At 39.0% G+C, this 15,400-nt stretch overlaps 3 protein-coding genes across 4 annotated transcripts in view; 2 read left to right on the top strand and 1 right to left on the bottom strand.

Annotated features, from left to right (window-relative positions):
* Positions 1–9,793, bottom strand: part of LOC132574312 (guanylate cyclase 2G-like) — a 69,754-nt gene extending 59,961 nt beyond the window's left edge. Inside the window, exons 1-2 of the mRNA XM_060242673.1 lie at positions 9,425–9,793; positions 688–1,036 (exon numbers count right to left, since the gene is read on the bottom strand). Of these exons, the coding sequence (XP_060098656.1) occupies positions 688–1,036; positions 9,425–9,793 (718 nt within the window). The remainder of the gene's footprint in view (positions 1–687; positions 1,037–9,424) is intronic.
* TECTB (tectorin beta) overlaps positions 1–15,400 on the top strand; it is a 174,909-nt gene that overhangs the window by 84,479 nt on the left and 75,030 nt on the right. The window lies entirely within an intron of this gene.
* Positions 1–15,400, top strand: part of ACSL5 (acyl-CoA synthetase long chain family member 5) — a 214,804-nt gene that overhangs the window by 153,362 nt on the left and 46,042 nt on the right. The window contains exon 1 of one of the 2 annotated variants that reach the window (XM_060241677.1): positions 1,772–1,796. The exons of the other annotated variant lie outside the window; for it this stretch is intronic. The gene's annotated coding sequence lies outside the window, so the exon portion shown is untranslated. Of the gene's footprint in view, positions 1–1,771; positions 1,797–15,400 lie in introns of those variants that run through there. 2 annotated transcript variants of the gene reach the window in all.

The following is a 15,400-nucleotide window of genomic DNA, read 5'->3' as shown; positions in this document are numbered from 1 at the left end:
TAATTTTTTTGCTGTTTTGGAGATGTTTTATTTACAAATACTCAATAAATACAACTCTGGCGAATGATGGACTCTTATTTTTAAGATTTTTTTGGTCCAGATATTAATCTGGGTCCAATATTTTTTGGCATGCCCGTATTGCCACCATATATGATATAGGATCCCCTTATTTTTCTTACACTTCCAACATTTATTCAAATAGTTTGGATATATTTTAGCTAATCTTTCTGGAGTGAGATACCACCGATACATCATTTTATATAGATTCTCCTTAAAAACTGCTGATTTTGTCAATTTTAGATTTTGTTTCCAAACTTTTTCCCATTCTACCAAATCACTATTAAAACCAAAATAATTTACTGAGGAAAATGAATATTGTTTGGACAGATCCACAGATAAACTATTTGTCATTCCAAATCTTATGGAAAACTGTAACAGTTGTTTAAACTAATCCTTCATAAAAGAACCAAATCCACCATACTTAGTTTGTATTACAAATGTGCTAATAAACTGTTTTAAATTCTAATACTGTGAACTTCAGTTTATTTCCTAGAAATATTGTATGATGTCTTCTGAAGTAACTGCTGCTGCTTATTTTTACAAAAAAGATCATTGAGTAAATGTATTCATTGTCACATACGCCTTTTTCTTGAAAGACCAACTGAAGTTGTTCGTTTTTTAACTTACTTCTGGCAACAGATGATATATAGTTGAGGTTTTTCTCATGGAGGCTTTGATCTTTTGTATCGTATCTCACCTTAGCAGTGATTGTAAAATTGATTTTGAGTTGGTTTTCTACAGATGCCCACAGTTCTTCTGTTTCAGCCCAAGTGAAAACATCACTTGAGCTTCCAAAGAGGCCCACATATCTCCATCCAAAATACTGGAGAGTTTTACACAGTACTTCCCCCACCCTCTGCAGAGGGGAGACAAGATTGATGTAAGTATCATAAAGAAATGAGTTGTCCAACTTGGCAGTGTAGCCAACAAACCCAAACATGGGAATATTCCACTGAGAAGCTAGCAAACCAGTAACCTAGGGGGGGAAATAGAAAGAATCATGGAAATTTTTAGTCAGAAAGTAATATTCTCTACTCATTTTTACTCAGAAAGTAATATTCACACACACACATAAACAGATCTTTAATGGCATTATAGTCTTCATTAAGTTAGTGTTGATTCATTTATTTTAATATTAAATCTCATTTGAATTTGTTTAGAAACAACTGAGATGATAGATGCAGTTTCACATGTGCAAAGGTGTATCATTTCAAGTAGCATGCATACTCTAGTATTCAGGCATGTGTATACCTACTTAATCAGTATGGGCAGTATGCAGAGAAGTTAATCTGCATGGGAAGCATGCAGAGAAGTTACTTCAGCTCCCACCAACATAAATGTGACTTAAGCACTGTTATAGTATGGGGGAGAGGGGTAACTACATAGTTCTTGCCACCAAAAGGTCTATTACTTGACTGCTGTATCTGTCCACAAAGAAAACAATACACGTTTCATAAGCATAAACCAATGTATATGCTTTATGATTCACTTCTGGAGGAGCTTTTTTGCATCCTCTCTTTGCTGAGCTACACAATTACTTGGTTGTTGTGCAACTGAAGTGATTAAAATCAACATGCTATACCTGCCGAGATTGTATAATACCTAAGTTGTGAATTGTTGCCTAAGTCAGTTTCCTGTATCTTCCTTAGCGCATACCTTGATATGCCCATGTGCACAAAAGAAAATCTTAGTCTTAAGGAAGCAGCAGACCTGCTGACTTGTCAACTGGCTCTGTGGTGAGTGCTTATTTTCCAAAGTTTTATTGTATTTTTATGGTACTCCACAACTGCATCCATTACTCACTTTAATACATGAATGTAGTATAGGGAATGTGTTCCTCAAACAGTGTCTGTTCATGGAATACAGGCTGTTTAGAGTTAGAATAAACATAGCACAACAGATCTATGTTGCTCACTATTGCGGGGATGGCTGCGCATAGCTTCACTTTGTCATCACTATATGAGCTTTTCTACCCTATCCTGATCAGTATTGTACTGACAGAATGTATCATTTAAATACATTCCTGTATATTAATTAACTGTGTTAAGAAACTAGTAATTTCAGGGCATGCCCTAAAGTCATGTGATATTTGCTCTAGCAAAAAGGTTAGAAACTATTGTACAAATTGCTCTTCCTGATTTAAGTTGTTTAAACCATTCGTAATCCCTTTAGTCTGTCTGAGGACCCAGCTACATTACAGTACGGAATGTTTTGTGTTACAAACTTTATGCTTCCTGGGTAGAGAGACGTTCCAGAGGCTGCATTAACAAATTAATTTTTACTGAATGAGAGAGTACTGGAGGCAAAAGGGTCAAAACTACATTAGAGTCTGCAAAGCAACAACACCTTTTCATTCAGATAAATTCCAGATCAGAACTAACATCTCTGTCCTTCTTATTGTGTCCCAGTAAAGATGCCAGCCTCTAAACGGGACCTGGGGATCCCCCAGAATTACAGCTCATTTCCAGACTACAGAGATAAATTCCCCTGAAGAAACTGAATGCTTTGGAGGATGGAGTCTTTGGAATTGTACACCACTGAGATTCCTGTCCTCCCCAAGCTCCATCTTCAAATCTCCAGGAGTTTCCCAACCTGGCAACCGAACCCCTCCATCCCACACTGGTGGTTAGGGGGAACCTGACAGTCCTATGTTCCAGTGCTATCTCTCTGTTTCTCCAAATGCTGATAGATGATTGATGCATTCCTACAGCTAGATAGGGATTCCAGGAAATGAAGGACCACTTTGGTGATCTCCCTGATAGATTATCAGGCTGAAGTAGAATGTGTGTGTGTGCACACGTGCATGTGTGCTTAAATAGGGGTTACCCTAGTCTGGATCCTAGATATTTTCTATGTTTGGCTGGGGAAAACAATATTGGAAGAGTCTGTTGATATATTCCTAGCACTGTTTGTACAGAGTATATTTGTTTGTGACAGGAGTGAGGTAAGTTAGATTTTCTGGGACATGTAAGAAGCTTTCACTTATCTCACTGTTTTGAGATCTATTTGAAATCTCTTTTATCCAATTTTATTATTCAGAATGCTATCTGTAAAACCACCCTTCCTCACTGAAGCCACCAACACCTACAATCTCTAAACACAAAGTGTTTAGGTATTCCAGATTGTCACCTCCTCAACACACCCAAATGGATGTTATTCCTCCTATTTAGCACCTCACAGATCTAGGCAGAGAACTGGCTAAAAAATTGAAATTACATGAAATTATCTTGTGGGGTGAAGTGGTAGACAAGGGTCAGGTAGGTCTTGAAAAGTATTCAGACATTTCAATTGGTGCAGAATGCTGCAGCCAAGATGTTGAATGGAATGGGTGATAGAGACCATATCACTTCAGGAGAAAAGATCCATCAGTAACTATTAGCCACAAGGTATAGATAGAACAGTGATGCTCTGGGTCAGTGATGCTCTGTATTATTGATGCTTGCAGGGCTACAGTGGAGGGCTTTCTGGAGTTCTGGCTAGTGGACTTACTGATGGCACCAGGGTTTTGGCCAGTGTGTGACACAAAGTGTTGGATTGGATGAGCCATTGGCTTCACTTATGTTCTTATGTAGGTGTTGGCCAATCCACCCTGGCTCCCAGTCGGTTTCTGGGCATAGTTCAAACCTATATGGCTTAGGACCAGCATACCAGAAGGACAACCTACTGCCTTACAAATCTACCCATCTGCTACAATCGTATTCCAAGGCCCCGCTTTGTGTGCCTTTACCTTCTGAGATTAGGAGAGGGCTTTGGTCATGGCACCAAAACGCAGGCAGTCTTTTCCAGGGAGACTCCTCTGTCAACTTCTGTTATCTTCCAGCAGCGGGTGAAGACTATTTTTTTTATGGGGAAGGTCTGGCATTTCCTTAGTGATTCCTACTTTCTACCCCACTTTTAATTGTTGTTTTGTTTTTGTATGTACACTTTAACTTGGTTTTCATTGTTTTAATGATATGTTTTATTTAGTTTTAATGGTTTTGAAGAACTGTTTTTATCATGTATGTTTTTTTATATGTTAACCACCTTGGTGGCCTGTGAGGGTGGGGTATGTAAATAAAATAAGATCGAATAAATATTCACATCCTTCTAGCCAGCTCTTATCCTGGTTAAGCGTGTAGATTTTGCATAAGACTGTGGTTTCCTGGATACAGATCTGTATGTGACCCATTTAGGGTTGCCAATTCTCAGGTGGGGGCAGGAGACCCCCCTGTTTGGAGGCCCTCCTCCACTTCAGGATTATCAGAAAGTGGGGGGGATGTCTGCTGGGCACTCCATTATACTCTATGGAGATCAAATGGAGAATTTATCCCTCAGTATCTGGGACTCTGGGGAGGCTTTTTTGAGATAGAGGCACCAAATTTTAGCATAATATCCAATGTGTCTCCTCAAAACAACCCCCCCCCCCAGTTTCAAAAGGATTGGACCAGGGGGTCCAATTCTATGAGCCCCAAAAGAAGGTGCCTTATCCTTCATTATTTCCATATGGCAGGAAGGCATTAAAAAGGTATGCAGTCCCTTTAAATGTGATTGCCAGAATTCCCTTTAGAGTTCAATCATGCTTGTCACATGCTTGCTCCTGGCTCCACCCCCAAAGTCCCTGGATATTTAATAATAATAATAATAATAATAATAATAATAATAATAATAATAAATTTTATTTATACCCCGCCCTCCCCGCCGAAGCAGGCTCAGGGCGGCTTGAGTTGGATCTGGCAACCCATTTTATTTTCTGGGTCTCAGAAGTTTCTTTCTGGAATAATCTAATACAGTTTACTTGAAATGTTGTGACTACAGATGTAACTGAAAATTGTGAATAGCTAATAAATCATCACAGTGAATCCCTGTCGAAACATAATAGGAATATATGCCTCATAAGGGATTAATTGGTTTGAAAGATTTATCTGTGTAGGCTGAGCAGCTATGTTGCTGGCAATGGAGAGGTATTACTATAGGAAGGTGTCGCTTCCACAGGTATAAAGGTTATAACTAAACAAGATAGAAATAGGAAGGAGGAGGTTCTATTGTGTTGCCCAAACAAAGATATTCTGAAACTGGTGAGTGGCTGGAGAGAATATGTTCCTTGGGGTTTTGTCAAATATTAGATTTCTTTCTTTGCTGAAAATCTATGTTCTGAGGACTGCAAGGTTATATTAGAGTTAGTGTGAATATTGTGGGCTAATTGGAATAGGTGTTCCAACTTCAGGTGACTGAATTTGTGTTTGAAGAACAAAATGCCCTTTTCAGAAAATTAGAAAGCTGGTAGGTTCAACACAGAGTGGAGGATCAGGACCACTATGCCAAATCTCCATATATCAGTCAGCTGGGGTTTTCCGGCAGGGCCATACCAATTTTAGCTGAGCGGCACCTCTAAAACAGCATTAATATTAATGATTCAAAGGTTGTTAAACAGGAAAAGTGCCATCCTCCTGCCAAACCTAAGTCTGAATGATTCATGTAGTGCCAGTATTGTTCATAGAGAAAAATACTAGAAGTCCCTGTTCCCAAATCAGTGTCATATCTTTACAAGGGAGCCATCTGCAGCTATCTCTATTACCTCTACCTCTATACTTCTCTACATTTTCACAAAATACTCTACCGTTAGTATGCTGCCTTTGTAAAATTAAACAAACTTTATAAAATTAAAAATGCTGGAGCTGCAGTCAGTATAGAACTGACTTTATTACTGATGGGATTACTTGGAAAGACCCACAAGGTATACAACACATATATACACTCAAGTAGTCAATGTCCAGGAAAGTTTGATACTGGCAGAAAGAACTCCATGCATTCTTTTACACAGAACTGCTTCCTACACTCAAAGGGTGCGACCTGGAAAGGTCTCTTCCTGGTATTAATGTTTTCAAACTGGTTCTGCCCATCATTCTCTTAGCATTGGTTGTACACATGTGGGTGGATTATCATACATATCTTGTTGTCATGGGACCTAATTCAATCAATTTGCACTCTTGCTGCTAATTTTCCTAAGCCCATAACACTTTCAGGGTGAAAGTTACACAACTGGAATTTTGGGATTTAAGTCTGAATGAAATAATTAACTGTGCTTGAGTCGCTCATGCTAACCAAGGCCTTTTTTTCTAATCAGCTTTTGTCATTTTGTGGGTGTTCTTATAAATGGGTAGCAGGTGTGTGCAAAGTGATGGTATTGGCCAATCTACTTCTGAGGAAATACTCCATCTTTCACCATCTTGCCCTTGATCATCTTTATAGATTAGCTGTGAAATGTTCACAGAGAAGTTTTGTTTGTTTGTTTAGGCTGAATATAATTTGTTGTTTGTTTAGGTTGAATATACAGTATATAAATGCAAGGTTATAGGATGGGGAGACTTGTCTTAGCAGCAGTATGTGCAAAAAGGATCTAGGGGTCTTAGTGGATCATATGCTGAAATGAGTCAACAGTGCGATGTGGTGGCTAAAAAGGCAAATGCAATTTTGGGCTGTATCAACAAAAGTATAGTGCCCAAATCATGTGAACTGATGGTATTGCTTTACTCTTCTCTGCTAAGACCTCACCTGGAGTATTGTGTTCAGTTTTGGGCACCACAGTTTAAACAGGATATAGACAAGCTGGAACAGGTCCAGAGGAAGATGATGAAGCTGGTGAGGGGTCTACAGACCAAGTCCTATGAAAAAAGGTTGAAGGACCTAGGATGTTTAACCTGGAGAGGAGGCAGCTGAGAGGTGATATGATCACCATCTTCAAGTACTTGAAGCGCTATCATCTAGAAGATGGTGTGTAATTATTTTCTGTGGCCCCAGAAGTAGGACCAGAACCAATGGGTTGAAATTGAATCAAAAGAATTCTGGTTGAACATTAGGAAGAACTTCCTGAACGTTAGAGTGGTTCCTCAGTGGAACAGGCTTCCTCGGGAGGTGGTGGGCTCTCCTTCCTTGGAGGTTTTTAAACAGAGACTAGATGGCCATCTGACAGCAATGAATATCCTGTGAATTTAGGGGTTGGTATTTGTGAGTTTCCTGTATTGTGCAGGGGGTTGGACTAGATGACCCTGGAGATCCCTTCCAACTCTATGATTCTAATTATCCAGATGGGTCTTTTTGTCAATACAAGATAGCCCAAGATATTTTCTATTACCCTATCTTATGAGATTGAGCTTTCAGGGCATTGTTAGTGTAACAACACTGATGAGCTTTTATTAGGATATAAAGCAGAACATAAAACTAGAGGTGCATGAGACCTTGGGAAACAGTTCTTGGGCAATAGTCTGCTGCTGCTTTCCTTATCAACCTTCGGCTGATTTCCTTTGAGTACTCCTAGTAGGCAAGTAGCATATGCTGAGGATAAGGAACTAAGGAACATGGATTTGCCTTTGGGCTGAAAGTTCTGTGTTTTACTGATTTGCATTAGTAGCAGCATTGAACTAGAAAGTTCACTTAATTAATTAATTCTATCCTGCCTTTCTCCATAGCTCAAGATGACTTAAAACACATAATAACTTCCTGTTTCCTAATAAAAAAATATCAATATCTCATGTCCCATATTCTAAGTCTGAGCCATAATAGTAAAAACAGGTGGTAGCCTCAGCACCAAGATCTAGTCTTTTCAAAGCTTTCAAAGACTGCAGAAAAAATAGAGTACCATCAGTGTTTATGTTGGGAAGCTGCTACATATAGCCTCCATCCACACACTAAGTTCAGCATGGTGATCTGTGAAAGCCTACATGTGTTCACACTGGTCTTAACATGAGACTGGAGACTGTGACTACTGAACACTGAGGTAAAATTTTACAGCAGCTACTGCATTCCTCCATATACATTTCTGAAAGATGCATCATAGATTTCAGTAGGAAAGACAGCAAAGAGATTTCATATGAGAAGATTCTCAAAAATGCTCAAAGGTTGTGTGTGTGTTTAGAACATAATAAAAGTAGCAATGCATAGCTGGCAGATAAGAAGTATTGAATAGTTTTTAGTTGCTCTTAGTTTAGAATCAATAAATAGGCCTGCAGTACAGAAACTTCTGAAGCATTATCAGTGCTGTCTAAGTTACAGTGAATGTTGGGAGAAAAGTTTTCACCATTATGTCCCTGATTGCAGCACCTTAAGAGCAGCTAATTTTATGACCAGAAAAAAAATGTGGTGAACTCCTGTCATGAAATTAAATCTAGAAGCTGTTTATAAAAGATGAATCTAAACTCATTACTTTGTTTCTGAGGGCAAAAATATGGCTTTGTTTCAAATTTAAAAGTGAGGGAAGGTTCTGGAAAAATAGACCATTTACAAAGGAACAGAAAAAGGGTTCAGGGAATACTTAGAAGTATCTTGCATTTTCCACTGCTGGGAGACAAGAGAAATTCACTGGACAGTGGGCAATTGCTTGTGCTTTTTCTACTAGATTAAGGGTGGCCAAACTTGCTTAACATAAGAGCCACATAGAATAAACGTCAGATGTTTGAGAGTCACAAGACATGAACATCAGATGTCTCAGAGCCACAAGGAAGGAAGGAAGGCATTCTGTTTGATATGGTCAGAGACCCGTCGAGTAGCATAACATGGCATAGCATAACAAAATGTGAAATATAACCAAATAACAGAATGTGCAATTCAAGGCAGACACAATTTAAAACCTAGACATACAAATTCCAATATTCCAATTCTAAAATTTTAGTCTTAAAATTGTCTTAAATAATTAAGTCTTAAATAGTCTTAAATAATTAAGTGTTTTTGCCTAACAACATTTTCTGGTGTCTTATAGCTTGAATAGTAAATGTCATCACCTTTAAAGTAATTTCCTGGTCTCTGTCAGGTAAAAGCTTAACTAAGGAAGGCAAACCTGGGGGGGGGGGAGAGAGGGAGGGAGGAGAGGTGGGGAAAAACAACTATAACTTTAAATGCATTCTCCACCAGCCAAAAGCCACCAGCTGTCTTGGCTTGGAGAAGTGATTTAAAGAGACAAATGCCTTCTCCAAACCAGCTGATGGGGTGGTGGGGACTTCAAGAGCCACACAATATGTGTAAAAGAGCCACACATGGCTCCCGAGCTGCAGTTTGGCCACCCCTGTACTAGATCGTTTTAAGGCAGTTGTATTTATTAATGGATAATAGCTAGTCTGATTTTATACTTAGGATTCCTGAATCTATTAATCTACCTGGCCTTTTGTCTTTATTTTGAAGCATCTAATATAGATTATGCTACACAAAAATTACAAATGTAATTGTGTCTGCATCACTAGCACTCCTGTACCATTACAAAGGAAAAATCTTAAGCAAGGCCACTAGCCTATATAGAACTATAGATGTGAAAGTCATCTAAAGGCAGCTGAATATAAAAGAAAATTTCCAGTTTAAAAGCCGGCACAATTGACAAAAAGAAGAATCCATACTCTACCTCAGCTGCTTCTGAGCAAACAGGTCCAAACAAAGCAGAGATGTGTTCCTTTTGATATTGATTGATGAAAGACTGAAGGGATTTCTTGGCATCGCAGCCACAGTCAGCATAAACAAACTCCAAACTGTAGTTGCCAATGTAAGAGGGATCCCCATTGACTTTTTCAATGGCAATTTGGAGGGCTGCATTTAACTTTTGGGCACTAAGAGGATGGGAAATATTCCAAGGAGCTTGAAAGGCCACTACAAGTCTGAACCTTTCAAGGTCACTTACTCTGTTAGTAGCATAACTTGCAAAAGAAAACAATATCACTGAGCCAGAGCAAATGCAAAAGAAATTCTGTGTGTTTTTGCTCAGGTGCTGCGGCATCTTTGTAACAAATTAGTTGTTGGAAGTTGCAGCGTTTCATTGTCCTTTCATAGATTATTGCTTTTTATACTAGTCCCTCAGATGACAGTAGCAACACCTTTCTTCAGGGTGTGACATTCATCAAACAATTCTAATTAACAGAATTCTTTATCACCATCACAGCTTCTACATTAATCCTTTCAGCAGAATTTTCATCCTTGGATTACTGATACAACATAGGCCTGCTCAAATATTTTGCAGAAATAATTATCATTGCTGCCTTTGCTCATTTTTGTGAGTTTACTGAATGAATAGGTGGTACTTAAATAAGTGTTTGCCCAGTGTGTTTATAGTATTTCCTGCAAAGTGTCAGGATCAGGGGTCATTTTGTAGTAGGAGCTCCTTTGCATATTAGGCCACGTACCCCTGATGTAGCCAATCCCCCAAGAGTTTAGAGGGCTCTTTTTTGTAAGCTCTTGGAGGATTGGCTATATCAGGGGTATGTGGCCTAATATGCAAAGGAGCTCCTGCTACAAAATGACCCCTGGGGTATTCCTTGTGTAGTATTATTATGACAAATGAAATCTAGAAATGACTGGCTATTATCTTAAAAATAATAGCTTCCTTTGTGACTTGAGCAAGAATTGAATGCTACCGTGCAATGGGTGACCTGTATCTGGGGCAACAGTTTTAAAAAAAAAATACAGATCTCATTTGTTTCAGAATATTATATCAACAACAACAGCCTTTATTGGCATATATCAGATTATATAAGGGATGCTTATATAAATTTATAAGCTTATTAAATTTGCAGATGATACTAAATTGGGAGTGGTTTCAAATACAGTAGAAGACAGAAACAGGATACAGGATGACCTTGACAGGCTGGAAAACTGGGCTAAAACCAATAAAATGAATTTTAACAGGGATAAATTTAAAGTTCTGCATTTAGGTAGGAAAAATCCAATGCATGGTTATAGGATGGGGGAGACTTGTCTTAGCAGTAGTATGTGCAAAAAGGATCTCAGGGTCTTAGTGGCCCATATGCTGAACATGTGTCAACAGTGTGATGTGATGGCTAAAAAGGCAAATGCAATTTGGGGCTGTATCAACGGAAGTATAGTATCCAGATCATAAGATGTGATGGTATTGCTTTACTCTACTCTGGTAAGACCTCACCTGAAGTATTGTGTTCAGTTTTGGGCACCACAGTTAAGAAGGATATAGACAAGCTGGAACGGGTCCAGAGGAGGGTGACGAAGATGGTGAGGGGTGTGGAGACCAAGTCCTACGAGGAAAGGTTGAAGGAGCTGGCGATGTTTAACCTGGAGAGGAGGTGACTGAGAGGTGATATGATCACCATCTTCAAGTACTTGAAGGGCTGTCATATAAAGGATGGTGTGGAATTGTTTTCTGTGGCCCCGGAAGGTAGGACCAGAACCAATGGGTTGAAATTAAATCAAAAGAGTTTCTGGCTCAACATTAGGAAGAACTTATTGACCATTAGAGCGATTCCTCAGTGGAACAGGCTTCCTCGGGAAGGCTTTCCTTCCTTGGAGGTTTTTAAACAGAGACTATATGGCCATGTGACAGCAATGACGATCCTATGAATTTAGGGGGAAGTATTTGTGGGTTTCCTGCACTGTGCAGGGGGTTGGACTAGATGACCCTGGAGGTCCCTTCCAACTCTGATTCTATGATCCATTTACACTGTTCAGTAGCCTAGAGGCTTCAACAGTTGGAGAAGGAGATTCCTTACTAAGTAGGGGGGAAATCAGCTCCTGTCTAAGTTTTTAAAATTCAAGGCAGGTTAAAAGTATATGGTCAATGGATTCAATGTGATTAAGGTCACAATTACGTGTTCTCTCTGAATACTGAACACCAGCGTATCTACCTGTCAAGACTGCAGATGGTAAAGCATTAAGATGCACCAACATAAAGGTGCATTTATATTTAAGATATATTAGATCACAAAAATGCATTGAGTTCTAACTGGTAGGGGGATGCCAACCATGAGGGCTGAATAAACTCTTCTTGACCTTATTATAATCCATTCGTTTCAGATGAAATTTAATCAGATGCTTTAGCTCATCAACATTTACTCTCCTAATCAATTCTATTGAAATCCCTAGGCATCTCAGATTATCATTTCAGTTGCTTTTATGATTGTCCAATTTGATAAAACTGAGTAGACTTCACTTTGGATCTGATTGAAGGACCTTTAACTTTAAATTAAATGCCCTGCTCCACACCCTAGCTTTGAAAGAGACTTTACCTGCTTCAGCTCTTAGAACAATGCCAGCCAAACATTTTTTTTTGGGGGGGGGCAGTATACCACAAAGAAAATTAACTGGCAGTTGATAAACACCCTCAGTAACAGCCTCTATCCATACATCAGCTACATATAACAAAAGGCCAGCTACCTTTGACTTAAATACTCTGAGCGCTGAAGGTATATATTGTCCCCCAAGACATAAAATAACCTAGTGATTGCTTTCTCAGTGCTGTCTGGAACTATTATTACCGATGTCACATGAGTTCTCCATGAAAGATCAGCATTGAACCCCAAGTATTTAAATTGAGTGGTTGCATAGGCAGACCAGCCCCAGTTCATTTGTAATCCCTAAGTTTCTGTTTTCTACTAAAAACAGCTTTAGACTTTGTTACATTGATTACCAAACCTTCCAGAGAGCCACTTTGGTGTAGTGGTTAAGTGTGCGGACTCTTATCTGGGAGAACCGGGTTTGATTCCCCACTACTCCACTTGCAGCTGCTGGAATGGCCTTGGGTTAGCTATAGCTATCTCAGGAGTTGTCCTTGGAAGGGCAGCTGCTGTGAGAGCCCTCTCAGCCCTACCACCTCACAGGGTGTCTGTTGTGGGGAGAGAAGATATAGGAGTTTGTAAGCCGCTCTGAGTCTCTGATTCAGAGAGAAGGGCGGGGTATAAATCTGCAGTCTTCCTCTTCTTCTTCTTCCTCTTCTTCTTCATCTTCCTTACAGCAGTATTTAGAAAATAGATAAGTTTATGCAAACCCACTGTGGATCCAAACACAGTGTCACTTCATACAGCAGAACTGGCAGTTTCACTGATGCAAGGCTGGGCTTTTTTTGTAGCAAGAACTCCTTTGCATATTAGGCCACACACACCTGATGTAGCCAATCCTCCAAGAGTTTACAGTAGGCCCTGTAAGAAGAGCCCTGTAAGCTTTTGAAGGATTGGCTACATCAGGGAGTGTGGTCTAATATGCAAAGGAATTTCTGCTACAAAAAAAGCCTTGATGCAAGGTAAGATGACCGGTAATCCTCTTGTAATAAAAAAGAATTAAGGTCATTAATATAGAGATTGAATAACAGAGGGGCCAAAATGCATCAGTCTTTAACACTTTTATCTTGTGAATCAGGATCTATCAGTACTTCTGAAGGGCTACACTTAACATGGGCTGTTGGATGTTCATAAAGTTGATGAATAAGAAATAAAAGATGTCCATCCATAGACAGTTTTCCCAATTTTGCCCAGTTTCTCTAAGTATAGTATCAAAAGGGTTGCTAAGATCCATGAAGACCACACACAGTTACCCCTTTTTATTGCCAGTATATTTATTGATATTAATTTTTATTGATAATAAACTGTAAAACATGGCAGTGATCAATTACACTCACTCCCCTTCAGCAGCTCTATCATTCTTTTCACCAGACTGTGTTGTTTTCTAACCAATTTACCAACTTGTGTATAATTTACCCACAACTGACAACCGGCTAATGTCTAAGTTCTGCATAGCGGCATTTTTGTCCATCATAGCTGCTTTACTCACCCACTTCCCTTGCATTGTTTAGATCTGCAGCTATATAACAATAGGAATTTCATCCAATTCAGCACATTGTCTTGCTGGCACGTCTTAAGGTTTTATATAGTAATACTGTTTTGTAACTGTTTTATGGTTATATTCTATTTTAAATGTTTGTACGTTTTTAATACTGTTGTAACCTGCCCTGAGCCTGCAACATAGGAAAGGGAGGACTAGAAGCCTAAACAAACAATCATTAACTTGTGTAAAAATTGGTGCCAAAACTTCTGCCAACCAAGTTGGGTTTTATTTAAATAATTCAGGGGAGACCATATCAAGGCCAAGAGCTTTACCTGATTTCATTTGTATTATTACAGTTCTAACTCCTTCAACTGAAACAGAAGGCCATGCATTGGTGCCAGAAGATAAAACCAGCTGAATGTTTAAATCAGCCACAGATGGATCAGAAAACAGAACTCTAAAATGTTGTTTTTAACAATTGTCAGAGATATATTATAGGAAACGAGAGGCCTAGAAGTAATTTTTTCTACTATATCACCCCAAATGGGGTTACTATCTTTCTGCTTAGCAGTCCAAACTAAACAACCCCACTTCAGCCACAGGGCCTTCTTTTTCTTAAGTTTAACAACAGGTTTATATATTTCAGGAGTTCTGAATTATATATTGTAGCATATGCCTTGAGTTACAAGTTTTAAACTGGTGATGCATATAGCATATTGCAAGCTTGAATGCTCTACAGTCTGCATCAAATCAAAAGTTTCTTGATGTAACACCCAAAAAATTTTAGCCAAACAATTAGATGTATTTATTAGTAGAAATAAATCTATCAAATCCTTTAAGCTATCTAAAAGAACTGAAGTGTTAATGCAAGTTGAGATCAAGATGTTAAGGTAGAAGAACCAAGTTTGACACCAACAAAGTTTTATTCAAGGTATAAGCTTTTGTATGCAAGCACATTTCTTCATGTACAGTGAAACAGAAGTCTCCAGCCAACACAAACATAGCCCCCAGATGTAAATAATTAATATAATGAAAATTTTCATTGAATTTACCCCAGTATTTAGACAAATCCATTTTATGCAAAGTGGGAGGCATATAAGCATTGATCACTATCAATCAGAAGTGCTGAAAATTCAAGTACAAGGCTATTGCATAGGGGGATAATTATTTTTCTACAGCTGGTTTTGTTGAAATAAGACATGCAATGCCAACCAAAGGGTGTCCCCTCTTCTTGTTCTTTACAGACTTGAGAGAATAGGTGGAATAACCAAAAAGATATATTTTTCCCACTGATCAAGGTTATATCCTGGCTTTTCAGGAGTTCCCATGTTCCCTTCATGCTCATTTTGTTACTCCATCCAGCCATATTTCAAGAAAGAAAGCATATTTTCTACTTATCTAGTCATTCATTCTTACCTTTAGAGGTAGCAGGGTTCCTTTTCTTTACCTCCAGCTGGGACTAGGGATGTGCAAAAAAAAAAATCAGTAGTACATGGATTCGGAAATATACAGGGGGGTGGAAATATGGAATCCCATATATTTCTGAATTCCATAGTCGGAATAGCTGCATATACGGTAGATGCGTGGCTATTTCCGAATATACAGCCCCATTATACCTTATGGGCCATTGAAATCAATGGCAAATAGGGTATATTTGAAGCCACCTGGAGGGGAGGGGGTTTGAGGGAGAGCCCCCAAATTTGCAGAGGACCTGCAGGGGACTCTCCCCTACAAACCCCCCAAGGCCCAAAAAGATTGGACCGGGGGGTCCAATTCCTGGGGCACCCAAAGCCAAACCTAACTTCACACCAGAGAATCTCTA

This window comes from Heteronotia binoei, chromosome 6 (assembly GCF_032191835.1).
Source record: "Heteronotia binoei isolate CCM8104 ecotype False Entrance Well chromosome 6, APGP_CSIRO_Hbin_v1, whole genome shotgun sequence".
In the NCBI taxonomy this organism is placed as follows: Eukaryota; Metazoa; Chordata; class Lepidosauria; order Squamata; family Gekkonidae; genus Heteronotia; species Heteronotia binoei.
The sequence above is the reverse complement of the archived record's forward strand: the minus strand, read 5'-3'. Positions and strand labels throughout refer to the sequence as shown.